The sequence below is a fragment of the Arctopsyche grandis genome, chromosome 12 (genome assembly GCF_051622035.1).
Source record: "Arctopsyche grandis isolate Sample6627 chromosome 12, ASM5162203v2, whole genome shotgun sequence".
Classification (NCBI taxonomy): Eukaryota; Metazoa; Arthropoda; class Insecta; order Trichoptera; family Hydropsychidae; genus Arctopsyche; species Arctopsyche grandis.
In genome coordinates, this window is record NC_135366.1 from 20,586,426 (window position 1) to 20,614,095 (window position 27,670).

The 27,670-nt window shown below is 36.1% G+C and overlaps 2 protein-coding genes across 5 annotated transcripts in view; one reads left to right on the forward strand and one right to left on the reverse strand.

Annotated features, from left to right (window-relative positions):
- Positions 1-1,407: 1,407 nt before the first annotated feature.
- Positions 1,408-4,598, reverse strand: LOC143920466 (translin-associated factor X-interacting protein 1-like). The gene is made up of 11 exons (XM_077443351.1): positions 4,542-4,598; positions 4,338-4,475; positions 4,104-4,238; positions 3,916-4,035; positions 3,666-3,841; positions 3,418-3,593; positions 3,098-3,333; positions 2,657-3,022; positions 2,433-2,588; positions 2,162-2,339; positions 1,408-2,072 (listed from the first exon to the last, which is right to left on the reverse strand). The coding sequence occupies exons 1-11, from the start codon at positions 4,596-4,598 to the stop codon at positions 1,903-1,905; spliced, it is 1,908 nt and encodes a 635-aa protein (XP_077299477.1). The 3' UTR covers positions 1,408-1,902.
- A 2,441-nt stretch (positions 4,599-7,039) lies between these two features.
- Positions 7,040-27,670, forward strand: part of RanBPM (Ran-binding protein M) — a 42,908-nt gene continuing 22,277 nt past the window's right edge. For 2 of the 4 annotated variants that reach the window (XM_077442459.1, XM_077442460.1), the window contains exons 1-2: positions 7,128-7,156; positions 27,189-27,254. In XM_077442459.1, the coding sequence (XP_077298585.1) occupies positions 27,248-27,254 (7 nt within the window). In that variant the 5' untranslated portion in view covers positions 7,128-7,156; positions 27,189-27,247. Of the gene's footprint in view, positions 7,157-27,188; positions 27,255-27,670 lie in introns of all 4 variants that reach the window. The other 2 variants (XM_077442461.1, XM_077442462.1) reach the window with 2 other exon arrangements.

Consider the following 27,670-nt stretch of genomic DNA (forward strand, 5'->3'; position numbering starts at 1 on the left):
GGTCCAGTTTTGGAGGAGAAAATAGGAGAATACGAAACCTCGATTTTGTCGATTTAAAATACGTATTATCTGGTCGAAGCGCAACTGTCGCATTCACTCAATATATATATATATATATATATATATATATATATATATATATATATATATATATATATATATATATATATATATATATATATATATATATATCGAAGAAAGGAACGGCAACAAAATTAAGGTTTCGGGTGTACAGCCCTCTTAAGGGTTATGAGTCGAGATAAGCGCGACCGTGTTAACCATTGTCAATTTCAATGACCAACCTTTTTTTTGCTCTCTAGCTTTATAGTTGTGCATGCACAACTATAAAGTGTTTAACTTTATAACGTGTTTGCCGAACAATGGATAGCACTGTGACTATCCTACCTCTAGTTGTGAGCATTATCAGGGAGATCGTTGCAAACAGGGGAGACACAATATATTGTGTACATTATATGTAGTGGTTGACCTCTAAAATTTTAAAGCTAAAGGTAGAATAGCCAGCAGCATGGCTCAGTGGTTGGACTTTTACCTAGCACTGAGAGGCATCGGGTTCGATCCCATGAGTTGATCTCGATTTAAAAGAATTTATTCTGAGTATATCTGTAATGCTGCTGGTCAGACTTGGATATTTAAAGGTAGAATAGCCAGCAGCATGGCTCAGTGGTTGGACTTTTGCCTAGCACTGAGAGGCGCCGGGTTCGATCCCATGAGTTGATCTCGATTTAAAATAATTTATTCTGATTATATCTGTAATGCTGCTGGTCAGACTTGGATATTTGTGCTCCAGGTTGATCGTTTCCTATTAGAGTTTGCCAATTTTTCTGATTTCATTGTTGAAACGGTTCCTCGATTAAATTTGCTAAAAACCTTCTTACCTACTATATCATCACTATTTGAGTATGATTTATACAAGCTAAAATTCATAGATGTCTCGTTAATTTCGAGATTTCAGTGTCTCGCAATTCAGCTACATGTAATAAAAATGCTGCATTATTTGTAAATGGCCAGGAAGGCGCATTGGGGTTTACTTGTTAGGCGTTCCTGGTATATATTATATTTATATAACAAAATAAAATGTAATCGATTTGTATTGAATGTAATCAAAAGACCAGACAGGTAAGCATAATTTCCGCCCATTTCTTATATTTTTTTGTTAAATATCAATCTTTTGTCCGTTAATTTGAATGCAAAATGTTTTTATTTTTGCTACTTAATAATTTTTTTATTCAAATGAGTACATATTGTAGCTACTTGATGTTTTGAACTTGCATGCTTTTGAAGTATGTATGTAAGTATATATTTACAACTTTATTTCAGTAAAATTAATTAAAATAATTGATTTATTGTGTCATTTTTAGAAATAAAAAATAAATAAAAAACAGATTTATATGGTTAATTTATAGTAGCACTTAATGTAACAAATACAATTTCAATCTATGTGATTATAACTTCATATTAAATATTATAATATATTTGCCACAATTTTTCGTTATTGGTAATTACAATATTAAGTACTTCTTAGCTATTGGAAAATTTGTCTATTTATTCATAAATAAAATAAAACTACAATACAATAAAACTCCCAAATGCAAGCTTCCTGTGCGAGTAACACTGGAAATAATTAATTAATCTTATATTTATGCTATCTCAAGTAAGCGTATTTTTTATACTATTAATATGTAAGTATTTCCTTTCGTTGAATTTTTTTCTATAAATATAATCAATACATAAGATATTTACACATTTAGTCATTACTATAGTTCCAATGCATACGCATTTGTTTCTTATACTTTCTTGTACATTTAAAAACTGCTTAGAAGAATTTTTTAAACACGCTATCGTGAGATGAAAATACTATACTTTATTTATTATGATGATAAGCTAGTAGCGTGTGACTCTACTAAATTTACCATGCTTCAAGCCAACTCTTTGAATATTTCCCGTTGATAACTTTGAAATTAAAGTTCTTAAAGTTATGGGATAAATCATGTTCAAGTCTGAAGTTTTATCTGAAAATATCCATCTGATATTTAATTCCATTATGATGTGATCTGAAATATTTAAATATATTTTACAATGAATATCTTTACATTAGTTTCATATTAAAATGAAATACCGATTGATTAACATTGTAGCTTACCTATATGAGGATCTATAATTACAAATGCTCTTTTCAGACTTTCGACAGATATAAGTTTATTTAAATTTTTTCTTCCACCTAGTTGTACAATAATTTCTTTTATATATTTTTCTTGGGAGATTTGACGCTGCCTATACAATTCTTTACCCAAATCAGTGCGATGAAATCCTTCTTCACTCTTTAATTAATTATGAACGTGGTATAAATAATATGTATGTACATATGTCAATTTATTGTTTCATTAGTTAAAAATAATTTTAAAAATTCAAACCTCTGTAAAGAGTTTAATAACATCAATATCAAGTGAATTTAATTTTAATTTTAATTGCTTTTTGGCTGCTTCAATAATATTTTGTATCTCCACATCTGATTTCATAGCATATGTTGTTTTTATAATCTTTTCAAATTCTGCTATATTTATTCCTGTCTTCAAAAATCAATTTCTTTACAACACTATAATAAAGTATATCAAAAAATATTTGCAATAAAATTTACTTCATTCATTTTAATAGCATCTAATGTATTTTTTCTCAATGTATCCCAGTCAGCTTTTAGATAATAATAAATATCTTGACTGTGAGAACCGTTTAAAACCCCCCAAAACAATTTAACCTGTTCATCATCATCAAGTAATTCTTTGCAGGCATTATACAAATTATAAGCCCACTCAGCTCGAGTGATAGGCTGTTCATGTAATTCTAAAAAATATTTCTTTAAAAAATCCTGCATTGATATTCCTTTATCGTTTATCTTTGCCTTCCATATATCGTTGATCAAAATATATAACTCTCTTTTTGATAGTCTATGATTCTTTACTGGACCTTCATATTGTAAATATTCTGGTATTATCGGATCAAACCCCTATTTTCAAAAATTAATTTTTAATCATATGTATATGTAAAATCGTCATTATCATATTATTATGAATTAACTTACTAATCCTTTAAAATATTCAACATTATCCCGTTCTGTTGTCGGTCCCAATTCACTCAAAACCAATTGTAAGTTTTGTTTACTAGTTAAACCTTTTGTAATTTGTTTCCATCGGCCAACACCACCTCCTATATATTTTGCACATATCTCCCATTCTGGTCTTGGTGTACCAGTTTCTTCTAATTCTGTTAATTTTTCGTTCAATTCTTCAATCTCATCTTTTAAACTCTTACGATCATCTTTAAAATACATAATTGTCAAGTTATCAATATAATTACTTGCTAATCATATGCAATTTAATGGATTTGGTAAATAAAACTTACCCAAAACTTTTTGATGTTTTTCAGTCAATTCACTTAATTGTTTTAATAATTCATTGTGTTTTCTCGTCATATCAAATTGCTCAGTTTCTAAAACTTCATAATCTTTTTTTGGAATTGAATCTGAATATTTTTCCACCGCATCATTATATTTTTGTACTACTGTTGTAAGGTCTTTTCTGTATAATAAAAGTAATTATTGATTTTAAAAAGTTAGCACTAATAATATTTATTTGAGCATTCAAAAATACCTGCACTGCTCCAATGCTATTTGTAGGACTACAGAATCTTTTGGTTTTTCATAACATCTTTCAGACGAAAATTTTTTGATTTCTTTTTTTAGTTTTACATTCTCCACCAGCAATGTGTAGCGTGCATCTTTTTCAATTGATAATGCTTGATGATTTGAAAACGATTCATTTTCTAGCTAAGAATTTAATATATACATATATACGTGTTTATTAAAAAAGGAAACCATATTTCCTACATGTATGTACATACCTTGTGGTTTTTATTTTTAATAAATTTAATTTCTACTTCCAAATCTGCTATCCGTCTTTCAAGTTGCTCTTTTTCTTCAGCCAATAAATTTTTCCTTTCTTTATCCAAACTCATTGCTCTCTTGAATTAAATGCATAGTATAACTTTTGGAATTAAAGTTGCTAAATATTGAAAAAATATATATTTACCAGTAAGGAGCTATTCAATCTGATTATTTCATCGCGAATATTTAATGAATTCTCATAAGCTATTTTTATATCAAACAAAAGATTTTTAAATGTTGTAACGTTGTTTAATAAGCCGTCAAAAGCATCTCTGTAAATCTGATAAAAATTATTTCATTATCAATTGAACTGAAGTCACTAAAATTTTTAAACAATATAATAGAAAAACAATTCTAAAGTATATGAATGTATATATACTTTTAAGACATCATCGACGAATATTATTTTGTCAGACAATAATTTGCTATCATCCTTTTTCAATAATAATAAATTAGTTTTGATTTTTCTTTCGATCTCAACGAGGAATTTTGCATTGTGTTTTGGATACAAAATTTTCTAATGAAAAATAAATTATAAATTTATGTATTTATACATATATGAATAAAAAAATAAGTTAAATACTGTTTGATTGCCCATTTCACTTATTCCGTGCGTCTTTGTTTGATCCATTTTATTCATCCTTGTTTGGGTGAAAACTTAGCAATTATCTATATTTGCATACGATAACAACTTATCGTTCCAACGCGTTATTTTATTTATCAGTGAAGGATGCAATATATTTATACACAGTTTTAGCGTATTCATATTTCGGTATATTTTTCATAAGTTTGAAAATTGTGCAATAAAATGAGATAAGTGTATCGTCGAGAGATAAAAACTTTTGTACAACTAGGGTATAAATAAAGTTTTACATAGGTACTCGATATAGATTTAGAGTGATAATCGTCGGGCGCTTGAATTGAAATAATAGAGATTTGTGGATGTGAAGAAAGATTTCCAGATCAGGGTGAAAGAAAGACGATGCGTATTAACGGCAGTAGTAATTTAAAGTTGATATTTCGGAAAGCCACGTTGGAATTACAAAACGGAGCGGTTCGTCGGTCTTTTATATTTAAGTATGCTCAACGCATGAAGTAGTCGATCAATTGAAAGGTCCCATTGATCGATTGAAACCAGGGCCGCGTCTAGGAGTTTGGCCGCCTGTGTGCAAACTTAAATCGGCCGCTCTTTAATTTTATCAGCATTTGTATAAATCATATTAATAAATAAAAAATAAAAATCATGATTGCGAGTAGTGCAAAAATCTTACCTTGTGATACATATTTTGTGAGAAATAAAGTGTTGAAAATATTAATCACAATTGAAATTAACCAGAAAAACTCACAGAAAACCAAAACGTTTAGTTCTGAACGGGACTAAAAGACAAGAGAAACTGAACGTTTTCAAGTTCATTCATGAAAATATACCAATCAATACTCAACATCCTTGACGAAATACATCTGTCAGTCGCAAAGGTAATAGAATTTAAAAGGCCTATGTAGCTCTATGTGGACCTCGTTATTTCCTCAAATTATAGTTCGCGGGTGTTCACTTGCAACAGCAATCAACGAGACAACCAAAATTAATTTTAAAAAGTGCGATGTCTTGTTTCGTATTTTTAAAGAATATACTGTAACGTAGAGATTAGGTGGGTGGCGCTCGTGGACCGATGGCTCACGAGCGCTAATCACCTGATCTCTCGTTCCCGCCAAAACGGCCTCCACGATTGATTGAGCCGTATGCAACGGCCAACGGGATCGCCCCACTCATCGACCAATAGTTTACATGTGTATGTATGTATGTGCATTGTGCCCAACGGGTATAAATATGGGGCGCTCTCGGTCTGGAAGCTATTCCAACACGAATAAACACCTTCTACAACCGTTCTGCATCTTTCACTCCGACTCTGGAAGTCCCCTTTTCACGTCCACGCAACAATACTTTTTTCAACTCTCATTTTTTTCTTTAAATTTCAGCCGCCTGTGTGCGTTGCACACATTTGTATGGTTCTCGGAAAAATTGCTTTAAATTGCACTGAATTGTGCGCAGTTTCGATAAGTCCTAATTATCAAAGGCGCTCAAAAAGAACTTACGCAATAAAATTCCACAAAAAAAGGTTAGCACCCTCGGATAACATACAAATACGCTTTGACGCTTTTTTGTGGAATTCTTTTGCATTAGTTCTCCTTGAGCATCTTTGAAAGTTTGGATATCTCGAGAGTCCATTTTTCCGGTCATCCATTTGTACATATGGTAGGCGCGGCCCTGATCATTTGAGTCGACAGTTCATAAGCCGGCGAATGCTGATCACCCATTCAACGTCCAATTTCCACGTCGTAAAACATTAAAATCTATTTACTTTCAATTAATACAAGTCGAAGGGACGAAAGTTACTCGGTAACGTTACAATATCGTTAACAAATTTTAAATCAAAATGGTCGATGAGTTTAGCAGGGTGAACGATTAGCGTTTCCTCTATGTGAGTATTCATACGTACATACATACCTAGTTTTATTCTTATTTAAATACAAACCTATGGAATATCTAACAGTGGCGAACGGAGGAACGGAGGAACGGAGGAACCGGTGAAAGGCTGAAAAGAAACATCGCATTCGGTGATCGGCAGGTTGCCATCCGTATATTCAGCAGTTGGCATTTGTGGCAGTGCGACAGTGGTCGAGTGGTCGAGTGTTCGAGTGTTGGAGTGGTGGCACTGGCAGTGGCAGTGGCAGTGGGAGAACAGCGAACACTCGAGAGGGCGACTAGTGTGTGGGAGTCTGTCCCTCTGGCAGGTCGAGCGCGCGTGCGGGAACGGGAGTGGGAGTGGGAGTGGGAGGCGGCAGGCGGAAGGGCTCGGTCGGGGGAAGAATCGCTAGTCGCGGGTCGCGAGTCGCGAGTCGTGTCGGCCGCCATGTCGGGGTCGGGGTCGGGGTCGGGGGCGGGCGCGGCTGGAGCGGGGTCGGGTGGGGGTGGGGGTGGGGGTGGGGGCGCAGGCGCGGGCGGGTCGGGAGGGGCGGGCGCGGGGGGCGCGGGAGCGGGCAGCTCGTGGGGGGCAGCCCTGCAGGGGGCCGACCGGCTGCGCTCTCTCTACCCGAACGTCAACGAGCAGGAGACGCCTCTGCCCCGCGCCTGGTCCACCAAGGACAAGTACAATTACATTGGCCTCTCGCAGAACAACCTGCGCGTGCACTACAAAGGTACGCCACAACACCGACACCAACCAACACCAACCAACACCAACCGCACCAACAACACCACACCAACACCAACACTAATGTCATCGACCGACCCACACCAAACAAAGGGATCAGCTGATCGGGTGCGAGCCCACCGGAGTGGGGAGGGTCGGGGGCGAGGGGAACTATTGACCCTTCCTATCGGGGGTGACTTTGGAGCGAGTTGCCCTCGTCCGGTGGGGGCTCGCTAGGGCTCCGCAGGACACGGGGGCGCTCCGTCAGCTCGCCAATATCCCATGGCGGCCATGTCCGCTCGACATTGCGCAATATCGCACGGCTCGTGTCGTCGCGCTCTCTCGTCAAACTGGATCGCAACACTTCGCCAGTACGACCATTGACGTTTCTCGTGTGTCTTTTTTTCAGCTCTAAAAATTAATCTCGGTTTAATTCTCCGACCAAGTGTCGTACGTGTTGCCAACTGTCAGAAAAAAATTCAAACATTGAAACGTTTCGATGACGACGGCGAAAATTTTGCATTCGAATCAATTTGAAAATCATCCGATGACGAAATGCGTCGCTTTTTATCGTTGCCAAATTCACTCTTTTCTTATGCGTAGATTTCGACTAATGTCGGCCGTAAATACATATAAACATTCAAAGTCGATAGAAAATAATAAAAAAAAAAACAAAAACAAAAAATAAAACAACTATTTTTCATATATCGTATTCGTATTTAAAATAACGAAAACATGTCTCTCGTTCCTTATCGTTCAATGCCACATCAAATATTTGCAATCGAATTATAAAATCGTTATTTATGTACTTAATGAAATATTTGTTTTATACAGGCGTCCATCCCTGTGCGTCTAAAAAAAAATCTTCCCCGTTATGTATGTATAAATCTATCGTATTTCTATCTCGTACTTATTCCGTTTAATCATTTCATTATCATCTTTCTAATTGCCAATTAAATGTGTTAATATTATTGACTATAATTACAGATATTCGATAGCGTTGTGAAGACAAAAGTATATAATTTACGTTTTCATCTTTTTCAAATAAGTCAGCCATTTTGTCATCCATGTGAGGGAAGGGAAAAACGATAGACAAAATTAAATTAAATTTTTTACAAAACTATTGATTCTTTTGTTTTAGATTCTGTCCATAATTCGTGAATTGTAATTTATATAATTTTTCAGTGATACAATTTGTTCAATTTTAGCAGTTATTTAAACTTCTTCTATTATGCATATAAAATTATAAAGATGGTTGCTAATATAAAATTGATATATGCAAATACATGTATACGTTGAATATTGGTTATATAAATTCAATTCATACAATAAGGTAGACATTTTAATAACAAAACAATTGAAATTTTTGTTTATTTTCATTCAAATTTTGTAACTTTTTTTTATTGCTCTTCCTATTTTCATATATTGAAATATGTTCATATATTATATTTTATTTTATATATATATATATATATATATATATATATATATATATATATATATATATACATATATATATATATATATATATATATATATATATATATATATATATATATATATATATACATATATATATATATATATATATATATATATATATATATATATATATATATATATATATATATATATATATATATATATATATATACATATATATATATATATCAATATATATATCAATATATATATCAATATATATATATATATATATATATATATATATATATATATATATATATATATATATATATATATCCAAAACAAAGAAAATTAAATTACCTATTTAAAATGGAAGGTTGACGGTTTTGTAGAATTATGTATTCCTGGCGTTCTTCCTTTGTGTAGTTGAAAGAAACTCATTCGTAAGCAGAAGTTCCATTATGTAGAAATATTTTTGTGACAATAAGAAAGGTCTATTCCTTTTTTTCTGTTTATTGAGCATATGTTTCAATTTGAACAGAAACATTCTGAAATCCCTTATTGACACGAAACGGGTTTCTTAATTTTGATTGAAAAAATAGGTAACTCTTAGGGGTGGTGAAAGAGCAGACATTGAACTTCGTCCGGGTTGTACTTTGACCCAAATAACAGGTCAACGGGGATCTGAGGGGCGGGGGGGGGGGGGTCATCTGGGGGGCGGCGGCTCCTCTTGCGGGGCTGCAGCGGCGCCTGCGCGCGCGCCCCTGATGCGCCTGCACGTGCACACCCACACATTCACCACCCCTGACCCAGTTGCTCTATTTATATTGACGTGAACCAACCCCATACTTTTGGGTACGTATGTATGTACCCTTCAGTCGAGATACGCACATTTGCACGTGCGTGAACCCCTCTAGACCCCCCCCCCCACGAAGCCACCTACTGCAGGTTAAATTTCTCGCTTAGAGAGAAATTTGCATTTTGACGTGCGAATCCAATTTTTCGATGAATAATCAATTTACTTCACATGTTCTAGTTGTATACATACAAATATTCGAACGAGCCGACCCGAGGGGTGAATTTTTGGAGTGCAGTGCTGCTGCTGTGTCTGTATTCGAGCGGTCTCCGTGACGAGACAGAACGTTAAATTACAGACAACGCAAAGATCTAAAATCGAAAGATCAAAAAAAAAATGGTGCATGGTAAACGGTACATACTCACTTAATTTGCGCGAGCAGGGTACAACAGGAACAAGAGGAACAGGCTTTTTCTCCCGTAATAATGTGCGCGCGCAGAATACGGGAGGAAAAGCATGTTCCTCTTGTTCCTGTTGTATCCTGCTCGCGCAAATTAAGTGAGTATGTACCGTTTACCATGCACCATTTTTTTTTGATCTTTTGACTTAAGATCTTTCGATTTTTGATCTTTGCCTTCCGATATTTGTGTTTTCTGTAATTTAACATTCTGTCTCGTCACGTAGACCCGTATTCGAGATACATACATAAATATATTGATTCATGAGAAATATGTTGTAGTCTAGTCGTTGCCATTCTCTCGGTTAAATACGAGTAAACACTAGTAAGAGCTTTTTGTTCGAAATTTTACCGATTTAATGTTCACCACACATCCAATTAACCCTTTTAAACGAAATAAAAAAATAGCGTGGCCAGAACACTATCCTAATAAACATGTTTCAATAGAAAATACTCAATATAATATAGTATTAACAGTGGGAAAAAATCCCAAGTGAAAATACGTAATTTTGACTTTTGATTTGAACTGGATGACTACTAAGAGAAATTTTAAAGCTGAAAAGTACTACAAATGAAAGATAAAATACCCGACTGTAGATTCCAATATTCATTTTTAACAGGAAATTAACAGATTTTGAGAAATCGACCGAACAACACCAAGATATAGAAAAATCGCGCGATTTAAAAAACACACATATCTCCGAATCTCGAGCCAATCAACACTTTTTATTACCAGATTCGTGTTCACTGGGCATTGATCTATAAGAAAAGTCATATCTCGTCTCTGAAACATTTTTCGTGTCGAACAGTGTAATTAACCATTCTGTAAAGTGTAAATGATCGACGGTGTATGCCATATCCATATGTTACAAAGGTTTTCGATCGCTTTGCTCGTAAGAATGAAGTCTCCAGATTTTTTCTGCACCTCATGTTAGGGGTGCATACCTGGATTAGTTTCGAGTCACTTTCAGTTCACCTTTGTGCAGTTAAGATAGAGTGGGGCGATTTCGTTGTAAAAGGTGGGTCAGACATTTTCAACACGATGAAAAAAATAAATCAAAATTTCGAGTACGTTTGTGTGTGGAACGATCCACATCCTACTCAGTATTCGATAACCAAAGAGGTGGCCCGTCGAGAATGGTTCGAACGTCGAATGTACATATATAGTTTTTGCAGTTTAAGAGCGAATTCGAAGAAATACCCCCGAAGACAGAAAATCATGTCACGAGAAATGGAAATATCTCCAAGATCAATATCTGGAATACCTAAAACTTACCTTAGTCTCGGTGCTTATAAAATTTACACGTCATTTGCTTACGACGTCTGTGAAGATAACGAAACTCATCAAATCAAAGGAGCTTGCTTATTCGTTGTCACGGTGCTGGGGGTGCAGAAAAAAAAATTACAGTTGAAGAAAAACAAAAATGATGCCAGAATGGTCCAGAAAACTCTAGTAGTGGTAGTGGACATCACTCATCCCCTTCACTCGAAGGGATCGTAAAACTACATAAATTACATAGCAGATGTCCTGGATGCGTTGTGAAACTCAAACCTATTCAATAATGAGTATTGATCATCTCAACAGGATTCGAAATCAGTTCAAAAAGCAAAAAAAACAACAACAAGCAGGCGTGGCTGACTGCTAACATTCCGGGATTATCAGTACGGCAGAATGGCCTTTCAGTGAGTCCCGACCATAATCCATTGGATTATAAATCTGCAGAAAATGGCATACTCCAAACGCTTTAACTATTTCATAATAATTATCCACTGCTGGATGTAAGACTTCAACACGCTTCGAATTGTCTCTGTTTTGACCAACTCTCAGGGCGAAAACACACGGCGATGAACATGGCACTTGTTTTTTTTTTTTTAGATAGTTAAACGTGCAAAAAATGCTACGTGCCTTGCACAGATTCATGGAACGGCCAGCCCGCGTCGTCCCAAAATGACCCCCTGGAGTGTTTTTGGTAAAATTGTATCCTTGTATTTATACTTGCTTGACAGTGATCGATAACGGTGTATCCCATATTTGAAGAAATGTAGGAGAACTTGTCGACGTTCCACGTGCCACGTTTCGTGCTATGTGTTTTCGCCCTTATTTCATCCACCCATCTCCCTTGTGGCCTTCCTTGCACCCTTTTACATTACATTTGTCCGTTCTTCTAGCTGCGTTACTCGCCCATTGCCATTTTAATCTCCGCACTCACTATATCAACTACCATATTTAAGAGTCATTAACGATGTATCTGAACAAAGCAATCGACGAATATCCAATGGAAGTGCAATATTTGTAACGGAACTTATACCAAGACTAGGTACAAATATATTCCCATAAGTAACAGTGGAATGAAATTGCGCATAATCACACTGTTTTTATTGGTAGTAAAATTGACTCAAAACGAATTTCGTGTCTGTCGTTTTCGTGTTGTTTATTGAAAAAATAACTACACACGCAGGCAGTGCTACCGATAGTGTGTATCTGAGGAAAAAGTGTTTGCTTATCTAATCATGGTTGACAAGAGTCCCAAGTTAAGATATTCAAGTTGACAAAGTCAATGGTAAAGTCGCACTAGCGAGACCCAAATACAGCTTCCCCATTGGTCGTTTAATTTCGCCTGTCGGTTTTTCTTTGTCCTTCAGTCGCATCCTCATCTAATCTAATTGCTACTTGATGGATTGTCGTTTCTAACGCATTACACAAATTTCGCACTCGCCTAATTTATTATTTGAAATTAATTACTCGGTTAATTGACGGGATCTTTTTATCTTATTAGAGAGTTTCAAAAGTAAATTACAATGTTTTATTGTGAATCTGATAGGACGTACAGCGGTGACCTAATAAAATGTGTCTTCTTCCTAGTTTGTTCAAGGTTCTGTTCCAAGTTGAAGGCAGCTTCTTTGATTTGATGTGACCAACTCTTGGGAGACCGTTTTCTAGCTCGCCTTCAGCGTTCCTGTGACTACCAGAACACATTCTTCCGGGCCATGTGGCCAAAGTAGGAAAGAACCCTATAATAGATATAAAATATGCAGATTTGTTTTAAAAAACGTTTTAGTATTATTTCTCGGTCTCAACATTCTGACGGATTTTTGGTGCTTTTGTAGATTTACATATTAGAATTGTTCTTAAAATCTTGTGAAATTCATTTAAAATAATATTTCGCTGCTTTTAAACGCATTACCCGTCAGATTAAGCTGGAATTTTGCTTTCAACATCAATGTTGAATCGTACAAATGGGATGGTTTAATCCGTCGATTGCGAAATGTTATGTTTTTTCTTTCACCTTTTTCTCCCTTGTCTATATTTCTTGACAAGATAATCTTGTATGTATATTTGTTTGTCATTATATGGAAATATCGTGTGTGTGGACGGCGTCATTAGGAAAACTCATCTAGATGGTTGAATTGCTCTTGTAGTCGGTGAATTTTCAATAGCACGTGATTGTAGAATTTTATCTTGCTCTCACACACGCGAGCAAGGCTGTATGGAATATGGAAGTTACGCTCACGTTAAGATTGTACATAAAAAATTGTATGTCCGAAGAAGTACATAACAGAAGTACAGAGCAGATTTTTTCGTAACATACGTATGTTTGTTTAATTATTTTCAATTGCTGATGAATTCTGCATCGAATTTCGAGAAAATTTGCAACCCGATCAAATCTACAATGCAGATGAAACAGGCCTGTACTGGAAGTGCTTGCCGACAAAAACACTGGCTTTAATGAGAGAAAAGTCCGCTCCTAAATAAATAAATAACATAAAACGTCCAAAGGAAACGCACCAGGAACTCATAAAATGAAATTTTTGGTGATTGGGAAAGCAAAGAAACCTCGATCTTATAAGGGAACTGAAATGAAAAATCTTCCGTCGATTATTATAGTCAGAAAGGGGCAAAAAAAAATGATGGACTTATGGTTACAAAATTTTTGCTCCCTAATATGATATCTTTGATTCCGTCCATGGACCAAGGTGTTATTTCATCAATGAAACGTCTTTATCGTCAAAGTCTTCTGAAATCTCTTGTTGAGGAAGATGGCAACCTGATAAATTTCTGAAGAAAAATGACGATATTGGATGCTATAAACGGAATAACACAATCTTGGTCAAAAGTAAAACCAATAACACTTGTTTGATCATGGATTCCTCCTGACATTGAAATAGATTTAGTGGATTCTGAAGAGAATGAAGCACATGATATGTATATCTGAAATATGTGGATTATTAGAAAATTTAAAATGTTTTGAAAACGTGGGTAAGGAAAACATCGAGGAGTGGCTCAATCATGATTTAAGTGATCCAGGCTTTAAACGCATGGATGATGCAGATATCGTTTCTTTTGTTTTTCAAGAGGAAGAAAATGAGAGTGACACTACAAGTGAAGAAGATACCAGTGGTTACATTAGTCATAAAACGGTACAACACTAGTACTACATAACTACTAACGGCCACTTATCTGCTTAACTATGAGAGTTTTTCTTAATAAATAATGAGTATTAAAATTTTGAAACAAAAATTTGTGTTGTAAATATGATATTATATTCGAAACCAAGTCAAAATTTGACGATTCGGATTATCCGTATTTTTCAATTATCCGTGCCCGTCCTCCCCAGAATTAGCCCGGATAATCGAGAGTATACTGTATATCTTTATTTAATTTTTCGATTATAGCTCGGTCGTCAGGATCGGTCACAGCCAAACCCAAGTCATACTCTCTGTACTAGGGATTGCAATACCGGTAAATCGACGAAAATTCGCCAATTACCGTAACTATTTTATCACGAATTATATAGGCATATAATTCCATAATATTGCATTAAAAATCGATGCAAATGGCGTATTGCGGATTAGGTTGTATGGAATTATTTTACTGTCAGAATTAAATGTGGCAATTTCAAATTTAAAAATTCACTGGCAAACCAAATCGTAATAAATGCGATCAGACGATTGTTTCAATTATGATCGAAACTTTCAAATGGTCTAAACTTTAAATAAATAAATATGATTGGTCAAAAAAACAACATATTCAATAATAAAATATATAATAATAACTATATCCGAATTGGGTTTGGGGAACACCACCGTCACAGCGGGGAGCCAAGTACATGACGTTCCGTACCACTCAGTGTGTTTTCACACTACTCCCCGGTTGAAAACATACAATACTTGATACAGCCTTACTAGAATTAGGATAATTCGTTCTAAATGTCACAACCTGTACTGTGTAACCTGCACTTGTCCGGTGATATTCAAATGTCAGAGTAATAGATCGCGTGTGGCTTACGATACGCATCGTACCATTCACGCTAATTGGTGCACGCGTGCCACAGCAGTACATGCATACATATACTAATTGGTACATACACAGATCCAACATTATCTGGACGCATATGTGTAATAAACCACTATCCACGCATCCAGTTGCGTTTCGGTGTTCCACATTCGACCGATTTGTCCGATTGTGACACACGTTCGCCGATAGAGAATCTGCGAGCCAGATTGTATAAACTGCTCCATCGTTGTTCAATTTGAATCGATTTCGCCGTTTGTGTTGAATCTTTTTTCTTTTGTTTTGTCAGTACATATGTATGAATGTGCGTTGCCGAATTTACATTTTTCTATTAAATCGCCGCTGACAATGTTTACGACACGACGCAGCACGCTGACACAAATCTTATTGACCTGTCATAAACGTAAATGGCGCAATTGAGCTACGAGGCAGTGTTTCTGTGTTTGCGGCGTGCGGACCAGTTGGAACATTTTAAACGGTCTGTTGCAAATTTTTTTTATAATAAAGTAAGACGGTGCAAAATTTTGGTATATATAGTATGTGCAGCGACGCAGCACGGCCAAATATTGTATGTATGAAATTGTATGAGATAGAACGCACTGTTAGTGGCGCGACATTGCGCGTCAGAGTTGCCTTTTGTACCAACTCTGTTGTGCTGCGCTGCGTCACTGCAGCGTACTGTCGCCTAGTGCAGAGCCACGCAACCTCTTGGTATTCGCGGAACACGTTGTTACGACTCGTAGAATTTGTTAGCTACGTACATACATATGCACTTTATTAACAGTCGCTAGCTAGTCCCTACACATAGGTGACAAAAATTTGACTTGGTCGGTTTTCTCCCTCACGCATTAGATCAAAATGGTGCTTACTCTGCTAGGAGTTCCGCGGACATCACGTTGTGATGCTCTGGCCTAGTGCGTTCGGACCTCTAGGTGGGAGCAAAAACGCGAATTTTGAATTTTCAACGATGGACCTAATGGAAAACTTTCGTCGTATCGAGAGCGTTAAATAAAAAAAAATAATCATTAATTTTAACCAATGTCCCCTACAAATGCCCTCAACCAATCGGTTTATCTGGAAAAATATTAAAAGCGAAGTTTTAAACTGGGCAATGAGCACAGCTGATATATGCTATAGCGACCCCGGCCAAAAGTCATCTAATCTAATGACAGACAATATTTCTATTGAAAGTTGGGTTTTAAGCCGGGCAATCAGTTGGTCCTTAAATATTTCATAGCGTTGCTTGCTAAAATAATTTTCGTAGCATGCAATTTATAGAGCGGCTTATATTATTACCCAGTTTGCTGTTTAGGGTCTAGACACGTCTTGTACGCGGCACGTGTTTTCTTTTACCGCAAGTGAAAAAAAACGCAACACGCCTGATCTATGCTATGGCGACCCAGGCCAAAACTCAACTCCTGGGGGTGTTTCGGTGATATTTTATCCTTGTATTGACATACGTTTGATAGTGATCAATAATGGTAATTCCCATATTTGAAGAAATGTAGGAGAAACATGTCGAAATAATAAGATCGTACGAATTAGGCGTACCCTGTCGTTCAATTCAGTGTGCGTCCTTAGAATTACCTTTGCAGTTTTATTCGATGTGTTGTCGTTCCTTGTTGATTTAACTTTTAGATTTGATGTCGAACTTCAAATTAGGTACTGTTCAGTGGCGCGCCGTGGAAGTTTCCCTGTTTTTTGGTCGCACAACCTTATTTACGTGTGCGCGAGCAGAATAGTACCCTGCTCGCTGGAAAACAGAGAGATTTCCACAGCACGCCACTGGTAGTTTGTTATATTTCTAGAGACATTGATAGGGATAGAAATAGTCGGAACGCACACCTACTGTTATCTTATCGAGATGAACTCCTTTTTTTGTCGTGTCACAGATCGTATTCATAGTCCATGAATAATCTCTTCATTGGTGCCCGGCATCGAAACGGAGACATGTTTTACATTAATTCTGGTAAGGTTTATCGGTGGAAGAACAGGTTTCGTCTCGAAGAAGTGGTCCGCAAAATGCGGAACTTTTTCAAAACACTGTCGCTGTCCACTCATTGTCAGACCGAAACTACTTTTTTTACTACACGTTGTATGTATGTATATATGTATTATTATCACACATCGACTTTCGGATCATCTTGTGTATTTTAGCCAACAGCAGTAGGCCTGTGGTGCTGAGCGTAACTAGGTCGCGACATTCGAGCGCTCCCTGCTGCGTAACAGTATATTCCAACGGAACACTGTAAACCTCTTCTCGTTGCACATACACATCTTCCACAGCTTTTACGGATATCGTTTACTTTACGAGTAGTTACTCCCTCCCCCATATTTTCCTTTTCCTCCTTTTTTACAAACCTCCTTTACGTTTTTTCTTCCTCGTGTTTCTTTTATCTGTCAACCTAGGGAGCAAGACACGTGCACTGTAATAAGCTTGAATTTGGAATATGAAAGATCGTCTCGAGAGTTGGTTCGTCTTGAAATACTCTCTGGCCGTATGCCTACTTTCGGGACGGGTTTATTTGACTTTTGCCCTTGTATTATTGGAAACACCCGTGACGTTGCATGTCAAATTGTGCTTCGGTGTATCCGTGTACGTTTTAGAACAGCTGCTAGTATTTCCTTTATGAGATCGATGTATAGGTATATCCGACCTGGTGATTCAGTCCGGCTTACCTGCTCTTATCAAACAAAAAGTTCTTTGTTATCAGCTCAAAGCCGCACAACAAGCACTTCCTTTTGCACTCTCTTTATCTCTCAAACCGTCAAAGAACTACAATGTACGTAGTTGGCGAATGGTGACGTTTGGAAATGCCATGACCTAGTACAATTTTGGATCGTTCATCACCGCTAGACCGGAAACTTCCGTGCCTCATTTGGACTACAAACAATCTCCTAATTTGGTTGGCTCGTCGAGTCTGTGTTTTTTTTTAATTATTTATCTCCATTCTGTCCTATCTCTAGTCTGTTTTTGTAACAATAGTTAGGAAAATAAACCGCTTACCGCAATTTTTCGATTATGAAACACTTGCACATGCATTCAATCAGTTGACGCGTCGATTTACCAGTTTATCGCTGAGCTCGTTCCATATTCTCTTTGTATGTAAAAAATTTAGTTTGATTCTGTTTAGTTCTTTATGTGCTCAACTTGGTTTTCTAATTATAATTTACTGCCCCAAGAGTTCTCTTGCCGCTCGCCCAAAACGAACAATTAAGAGATAGGTCTACGCTCCCTGTGGATTCAAACAAACGTAAAACTATTATTAATTTATTTCACTAGAATTATTAATAAAATATTTTAAATTTATTTTCGAATCGTTCCTAATTGAACACGATTTGAATCTGTTCCTTTCAGTTATTACATTTGTACTCACTTCTTCGATTGCGTTGTTTTCTTTTACCTATCCACAATATCACTTCTAAAAATGTATGTAGATCCAAGGCTTCCTTTTTTAAACGTAACGGAATATTATATCTAAAGCGCTTTCACCATATAAGGCTTTGCAGACATTGTCTTCCTAATACAATTATTTCATCCCATTTGACCAGTAAGCTTGCATGCCTTTTGCGACAGTTAGAGGGAGAGTATGACTCAAATAGTTGGACCCAAAACTATTTAGCGTGCGACGTTTGTATATTAATTACAACATTCCTTCCACTTTATGTATTCATAATTTCACTTGAATCACTTAGGACTTTGGGTCTTCATTAACTACACTCGGCATTCATGTTTCCAACTACATACTCTGTCGGTTTTATCGCTCTTAATTTCAAATCCAGGCATCGCCGGTCGATTCAATTTTCCCTTTTATCCTTGGCTCCCCCCGTCGACGATGACCCAGTTTTCCCAAAGAGCACCTGACCTATATAATAATAGACGGGAGAAATGCACCCCCCCAATCGTCACAGTTTGTGTCACCGCCACTCCCCCGACTAATTAACTTGCGTACGAAAAATTTCAATAAATCATCATCAGAGATCGGCGCGGAAATGCGCCAGCACATAAAAAAATGGGATCCTTTTGTCAATTTCTATTGTTAACCTGTTTTTTTTGCTCTCTGGAGAGCAAAAAAAAGGTTAACATTACAGGTGTCGATCATTGAAATCGCATCGCCGTTAATTTTAGATTTCGTTAAGTTAGCTGTTCTTATTTCGATGATTTGGTGATGCGATTTCAACGAACGTCACTGTATACTTGTTTGAGTGAATCGCGGAAACATTGTTGAGCGAATTTAATTAATTGCTTCTCATATTATTTTTGGACGGGTATTTAAACATACCGTGTAATTCGAAGTAACCGTGGCCTACATTTAACCTTTTTTCTATTTGAACCTCGAAGATTGATATCGCATTTGAGTGCGCAATGTTCCCTAGTTCGATAAGTTATCGAGTAAACCGCAAAGAGGTCGATTTAATCAGTAACCAGTACTACTACATATGCTTGTAATGAATCACCTTCTAATCAAGAGATATGAATGTATATTTCGGATTAAAAAATAAATAAAATTCTGCATAGGTGTGTTCGTTCTTGCTGTGACGTTTTTGTTTATTTTGTATGTATGTATATTGAATTATTTGAAGTATTTGCACGTTCTTTGTTGTTCGCGACAAAGAATCTAATTTTGACACACCGCTTCTAGCAGAGCATTTGCTGCCAGCGTTCGAAAAGATATTTACGAATGTGCTAAGATTGTAAAATCGTTATCATCATCATCGTGGTCGCGCTAAGTACACACACAGGTTCATTCGTATAAATGTCACAATCGATTTACGGTGAGATTGTATTCAGGACGGAGACCGCCTTTGGTATTATTTCTTTCTTATTATACTTGTTCTGTATGTATGTATTTGTGTTTAAGCTGCGGTAAAACAAACGTGCGGAATGTCCAAAATATTTTGGTAGTTATATTTTTTACGTACAATGTATGTATGTAACTTCGTCAAAAATTTAAGTGAAATTTTGCTGCGGTCTCTGCGGCAAAATGTTACTACGGCGTGACATTTTATGTAACTCTTGGAAAAAAATTGTATACGTCTCGTACTGAAAATCGTTAGTTCCCAAAAAATTTACTGTAATATTCTCGACGAAGTTTCGAAATTGATATTTTATAATTCAAATGCCTTTGCGCAATGTTTTGCGGGCGAATATGGTGATGCTTTTCGTTTGGTTTGGGTAGAATTGTTATTGTGTACAATTTGTGCAGATTGATAGTAAGCAATGTGTATATTGTTCGCTGGAGTTATTTTATCATTCCATTTACATAGTTAATGGGTCTCATCATTTTTAGGAATCTGTCAAATTCCTGTCCGAAAATGGTCTGTAAGGAACATGGCATTTAATTATTGGTAAGGATGCACTCAGAAGTGCGGTACGAGATGCGCTCGTGGTTTCCAGCTGTAATGAATCGTACGAAATACGTGCGATCTTATTATTTCGGCAAGTTTTTCCTACATTTCTTCAAATACCATTCGAATCTTGTTAATGGTTATGAAAGTTTTTATTTATTTATTCAAATAGCAAAACTGCTAATACATACAATACAAAATAACAACGTTTATACTAATAATTTATTGTAGCTAAAATTTAACGCACTCAAAAGTGCGGCACGGCTCGTCCAGGTTGCACTGCAGCTGTGATAGGCGTGTCTTCACGTCAGTGTTAATTCGTTTAAGTTTATCCTACATTTTCAAATACCATTCGAATGGTATTACCAATGGTTATGAATGTTTATAAATCACTGTTATTGATCAGTATTGTCAATACAAAGATTAAATATCATCGAAAACACTCCAGGGGATGATTTTTGGGAAGGATCGCGAGGTTTCAGACTAGGCCTGCCAACGTTTTTCTTTTTGCATATGAAAAACAACATGTGTCGCGTACCAATCGGTGTGTCTTAACCCTTTGACTGCTACAACAACGATAAATCGTTGTTTTGAAATCGGCGAAGATTGCTACGACGATCGTTGTTGACGTCATTAATTGTCGTATTTCAATACTTTCTTTGAGCCACCAGCACATCAGTGGAACGAAACATTTTTTTTATATACGTATTTATATTTATTTTTCAATCAAGCTTTATAAATATTTATCAATTTTTTAAATAAAAGCTCTTCAATTTCGGGTTCATCATCAAAGTAAATTTCGGGTTCGTTGTCAATGTCATATAAGGAGTTATTACTTGGGAATTGATTATTATCGATAAATTCATTTTCAGAATCAGTAGAGCTGCTGATTTGTCGAGTTCCTCGGCGAGGAGCTATTATTTCGCTTTCATCACTTTCACTGTCCGATATCATTTTGCAGAGTTAAAATAAATGGCAAAAAACAATAGAAATCCGCTTTCAATTATATAGGTCACGAGACGTCACGAATTCATGCAATCAATCAAATGCAACTGAAATGCATACAAAATGTTTATGATACATGTTGAAAAATTATTTGATTATTAGAAACTTCGCATCCTTGTGTGTCTCGCTCACACGTACACAATTAAAACCAAGAAAGAAAGAGAGAGAGACCGCTACCTGTTTCGAATATATCGCATGTTGTAAGGATACATCGATATCTAAAAATAGATTATTGAAAAGAATAAAGCCTCGGAAAACAATCGTCAAAACTTATTTAGTGTATATATGTAGGTATCTCTTTCGCACGCACGCATGTAAAAGCAAGACAGAAAGAGAGAGCACGAGTCCACGACTGCTTCTTAAAAATGTATATAAAGTATTATAAAAATTACGAGTGTTCGGCGAAGTAAGTATGTAAAAAAAAATATTATATTTTTTTTTTTCAAAATAATTACAAATGTTAGCATTTTTCGCTTGGACATTGAAAAACCTCGTAGCAGCCAAAGGGTTAATATTTGTACTACTGCGAAATAATAATAAATTTATTTTGACGAAATATAGACATGAAAATAAAAGGATGAAAGGAAAATAAAGTATATATATTTGCATAGAAAAAACATAAAATGTAGAAGCGAAGAGAAAGGAAAAATAAAGGAAAACGTTCGATGTTCGCAATTCACCCAATTATTTTTACAAAACACTACCGTTGCTTATTTGATAACAATTTGAAGATCTCATTTATTTTTTTATGTAAAATCTTTCATCCTTATTAAAATAACATGTATTGCAGATGTTCACATATTTTGCGCAATATAAAATCCAACATTTAGAAAATGGCAATAATAGACGAAGACATTCATCTGTCTAAATGCAGATAGATCCTTTTATGAAAATCTGCGTACGTATTGACACTTATTATGCAATTGGCTCACCTTAACTATAAATTGTAAAATACGTGCACACTTTTAATCGAATGGGTTCAGGATTCAAACGTTCCAACGGTATAACGAAACACTGATATTTTTATTCTCATTCATCGGAACCGTTCGCATTGCTTCCTTCGGTTTGTTTGATATGTACTCCATCACTTATACAATTGGAAGGTTGAACTTTATCTCAACTACCTACATTTAAAATGGACGCCCTCGTTCATGTGTTTATGTATTTGCATGACGCAAAATTAGCGTGTCGTCTCCTAGAATAAGCGATTGTGTGTGTGTGTGCGTGTATTTTTACGCAATATTTGTAAACACAGATGACCTCCGACGGGTAACCCACATATTTACACGAATTTTACTCGAGTGGGTAAAAATTTTTATGAAACCGACCCGCCCGGTTTTCACTTTTGATTACGCGCGCGACAAACCGATTCGCGGGTCGATAAAGCAGGAGTCTGCTCGGTCGGTTGACGTTTTTTCTTCGCTCTCTTCAGGCGTTCGACTGCGCGATGATGGCGTGACTTTCGTTTTTATTTTTATCGCGGATTCGCCCGACGAAAGTGAGCGAGTCGTCGTACAGCGCTTCTCAATGTTCGGCTTCGGGATGTTTTGGCCGGGGAAAGCAACGTTGATCTTGCCCCAGATTCGACCCCCGATGCTCACCTACATACGTACGTCAAAACGCGGCTGTTTCGTCACATGGTAGAGTTCTAACACACGCACCACTCGACGTCAGTGTCAATCGACCACGTGTCGCGTTGGCTATAATTCGACCTTATGGAAGTTGTTGCCGAGTGCCATAATCGCCTCCGCAAGTCTATGAATTATTTACGTTCGTTAGTTAGTTGGAAGGTTGGTTCGGTGTGTCGAAAAGCGACAGTACTCCATTTTCTGTTAACCCTTTGAGTGCTGACGTATTTTTTATTGAAAGCCGCCACGCTGAAAATTTCGCCAACATTTGCAACTAGAATTATTTTTAAATCCAATAGAAAGCAGGTAGAAAAATTGTAGCTAATATAAACAAACCTCAGATCACTACCGCCGAGGATTTCGAGTTTTGCAAAGGTGTGGTTAGACTCTCTATTATATCTTGCAACAATATAAAATAAGCAAAGGAAGTCTTAATGAATGTATTTTTGTAATGTAATGCTCACAATCTAAATGCCAAGCCACAATCTAAGATACTCGGCAGCTAGGGATTTTTATTATTGGAAAATCTACAATGGTTATAAATTCAAAAATTCCGGTGTAAACCAGTCTTTATAAACGTTGACAAATGAATTACACGACAATCTTTATAAACGTTGGATTACAACCCATTTTCAATGCAATGTTACCTGGAAAGGCTTAGCGGGTAGTGTTTTTGTTTACTTTGTACATGCTCAAAATACAACGCCTGTCGGCGTTTTCCAGGCCTATGGACTGACGTTTTAAAAATAATTGGATTGGCGTTTTGCCAACAATTATTTTTTCAGGGCCTGGAATTCCTCTCGGCGGCCCTAGACCTGTGTGCACATATTAATGCACTTGGTAAAATATCGCAATTCGGATCAAAGGGGATCAATTTTGGAACTGGATATGGAAAATATTGTAAGTAATATTGTTGGTGACGACGGCCCCAAAGAAAGCCTCCATAATGATATGGCGACATAATCAAAAGAATAAATTCAAAATTCAAAATTTTTTTTTTCAAAAAAAAAAATTTTTTTTAAATATAATATGCCGCGTCTCTTTCCACGATTTCAAGGAGAGAAAGAGATACGGAGCATGGTGAGTGAGTACTTCGTACGGTGACATACAGGCGGAGCATGTACCGTGACAAAATAAATGTCTTTCATTTTCGAAATGATTTCGTCACTTCGGGGACTATCTCGCCTTATAACCAGCGGCGTGGACTCGTGGTTAACATAGTATGCTTTCGAGCAGAATGGTCAGAATGGTCAGAATGGTCAGAATGGTCCCGCTGTTGGTCAGACCTTGGTTTTTGCTCCAGGTCGATCGTTTCTCATCAGAGTTTGCCAATTTTTCATTGAAACGGTTCCTGTAAAATTGGTATCTTCTTTCCTATCTCTCTCTTGTTAATCTCAAGCTATTCAGCGTCCTGTGAATGTTTGTATGAATTTACGTTGTGTAAAATGCTTATGTACATATATTGATTGTATTGTATCTGCACACTTCAGTGCACTGGAGCGATCTGTAAAGGCGAGTGTTCATGTTCTATGAAATAAAATAAAATACACAATTCACCATAGTGTGAAAAAGTTATATGAAAGGCAATTTTGACCTCTGCTCCACAGGAGATTTCGCCGGAATCAATACGCTCACCAAACACAATGAAATGTCAGCTATTTAAATCATCCATTTTTTGACGGCCGCCTGTGCTCAAATTCTAATAATAAAATAACTTGTTATTGAAATCGAATGAACCACCCCTATTTTTTTTTTATTTATCAAGAGGCAATACTCATACGGGAAAAGTAATCTAGCCAATCAGGTTGCACGTTTCAAACTCGGTACTAACTCGCATCTAGAGACAAACTACGTAGTCAACAATCAAGTTTACCAAAGTTTATCGGTGATACCCTGCGGTCGTGTACAAACTCGGGTTTAAGATCATCTGTTTGAGAATACTGTTATAAGTAGAGGTAGGATAGTCACAGTGCTATCAATTGTTCGGAAAACCTTTAACAATGCATTTACAACCTTTGAACAATACACGGCCCCCTCAGACTCCGGTGACTAGTTATAAGTTCGAATGTTGCTCGATTTGTTGTTTCATATATCTGTGACCGCAAGTTATGGGAATTTTACGTCGTACATATTCGCATCCCAATAATCTACGGATTTGATTGAAGCTGCATACATAAATATCATACAAATACATATCGTACACAACTTGATTAATATTTTACATTGAATTAACATTCCCTTTTATTTGTTTCAGGTATGACTTTAAAGTGTTTATATCAATTCACCATCAAGCATCTACTACATTGTTTCTCTCATCATAGATGGTAACATTAAAAATTCATATATTTATAATAAAAAAAAAACAACACTTCATATGTGTATGTATGTATCGCTAATCCGCTAATAATATAAACAGTTTCAGCCAATTTCAATTATAAAATTACTCACAAACTGCTCATTACGAATACATATTGCTTTCTCGAAAAACATTAATTATAAATAGAAGCATAGGAGAGATAATTGCGTCTGCTGTGACGTAAATCTGAAACCTTTCACGAGCTTTTTAGTGTGCATGTGCGTATGAGAGTAAAACACGACACTTTCATTAGATAAATTTATGATTGTGTAAACAAATCGGTGTATATTTATATAGCGATGCACACTTGTATCTCAACTGATAAATTGAACTTTACTCGAGTGAGTGCAACACGATTTCCATTAATTATATTGAAAGTATGTGTTCATCTCTGACGAGATATACGTGCATAGTGATGTGACACGATGCGACGAGGACGCTTTAATTATTCTGTTGACAGTTAGCTCTTCGCTGTCTGTCGTGTCGCCTCTGTAGCCTAAGGGCGAAAACACACTGAGTGGTACGGGACGTCACGTCCTTGGCTTCCCGCTGTGACCAGTGGGTGTTCCCCAAACCGAATTCGGGTGTAGTTGCACGTGCAGAACGCATATGTTTGGGAGGTCGCACGTGTATGTATATATCCATATGAAACCGACAAGTTTCTCCTACATTTCTTCAAATATGGGATTCACCGTTATCGATCATTATCAAGCAATGATAAATACAAAGATAAAATATCACCGAAAACACCAGAAGGTGATTTTTGGGACTGTGTACCACATATCCATGGTTAGGGGTGCTGCATTTCGTATGTTTAAAAGTATCTAAAAAAAAAACACGTACTATTCAGTGTGTTTTCGTCGTTTCTGGTTGCGCCACTATGCACGTGAATTCACTCTCGATTTAGAGGCTTGTATTCGCGAATCTTATACCGGGTTGACACGATGCGAGTAACTTGGACGTTACTCGTAGCGTGGAATCTGGTGATTCTTTCGTTTTTGAACGTTTTGAACGTCCAATTTACTCTTACAAGCTACTCGCATCGTGTCAACCCGGTATTAACCTTTGCGCACAGCATGCTTGATAGATTCGTTGTTTATTACAACCAAACACGTATTGAATTATGCATACTGTTTAAATCGTAATTGTTGCAGCATGCTTGTTTTTTTGTTGTTTTTTTTTTTTTTGTAATATAAAATGAAGTCTTTCAGGGATAACTGATGTAATCAAATCGAAATTTGTTAACGAGTTAACTGAACAGTTTTTTTTTTCGGCACGAAATGGCATTCAGCCATGTTTTATTTACAGATAAAAGCGTCGCGAATATAGTAGGTATATATGTTTTTGTTATTATTATTTGCTATATTTTTCAAAACATTTATGACACGAAACGTTTTTGTGACGTCGACCTGGAATAAAATATGTATGCCTGTTTCTGATGTTATATTCGCGTTTATTTATTTTTTTATTGTATTATTTCAACGAATTTATATATTTTTTAAAAAAAATCGCGATATATCAAAATTTAAATTAATATTCAAGAACAGTGTATTTATATGTATGTATTAAAATGACTTTCGCTGATATTGTTGTGTTGGTCCGTACGTCGAACTGTATAGAGACACTGTTCTGGAATAAGCCATGATTGGAATTGTTTGATTATGTTTGATTTGTATTTTCATACTTGAGGCCCTCCCCCTCTGATAAATGGTATTTTTGTGCTCCTAAAGGTGGTACCCAGGGCCCCGGCAGGAGACCACATCTGCCTTACCTCCACTTACGCCTCTGGATGTATCGTACGTCAGATTAAACGTTTCACATTTGAATGTTTTAATCGTATGTGTCCCTTTGCTTCTTTGTCTCTCATTTGTATTAACTTATTTGTGCAAAATCAATTGCCATTGGCGGCTCGTCGATATCGATCAAAATTTCACACCGTGCAATATATTTAACCTCGTCGCGTTCCTCTGTTGTCTCAATGTTTCTTAAATAATATATATATATATATATATATATATATATATATATATATATATATATATATATATATATATTTTTAGGAAGAAAAAAAAAGCAATTTTTATAATTTTGTCGGACCGTGTTGAATTACGAGCCGTCAGTGGTTATTGGGATCGTCATCACATTCAGTGTAGTTTCATTTGTCTTATTTTTTTTAGTAAGAGTTCAGTTCCGATGTCTCACAATAAATCAG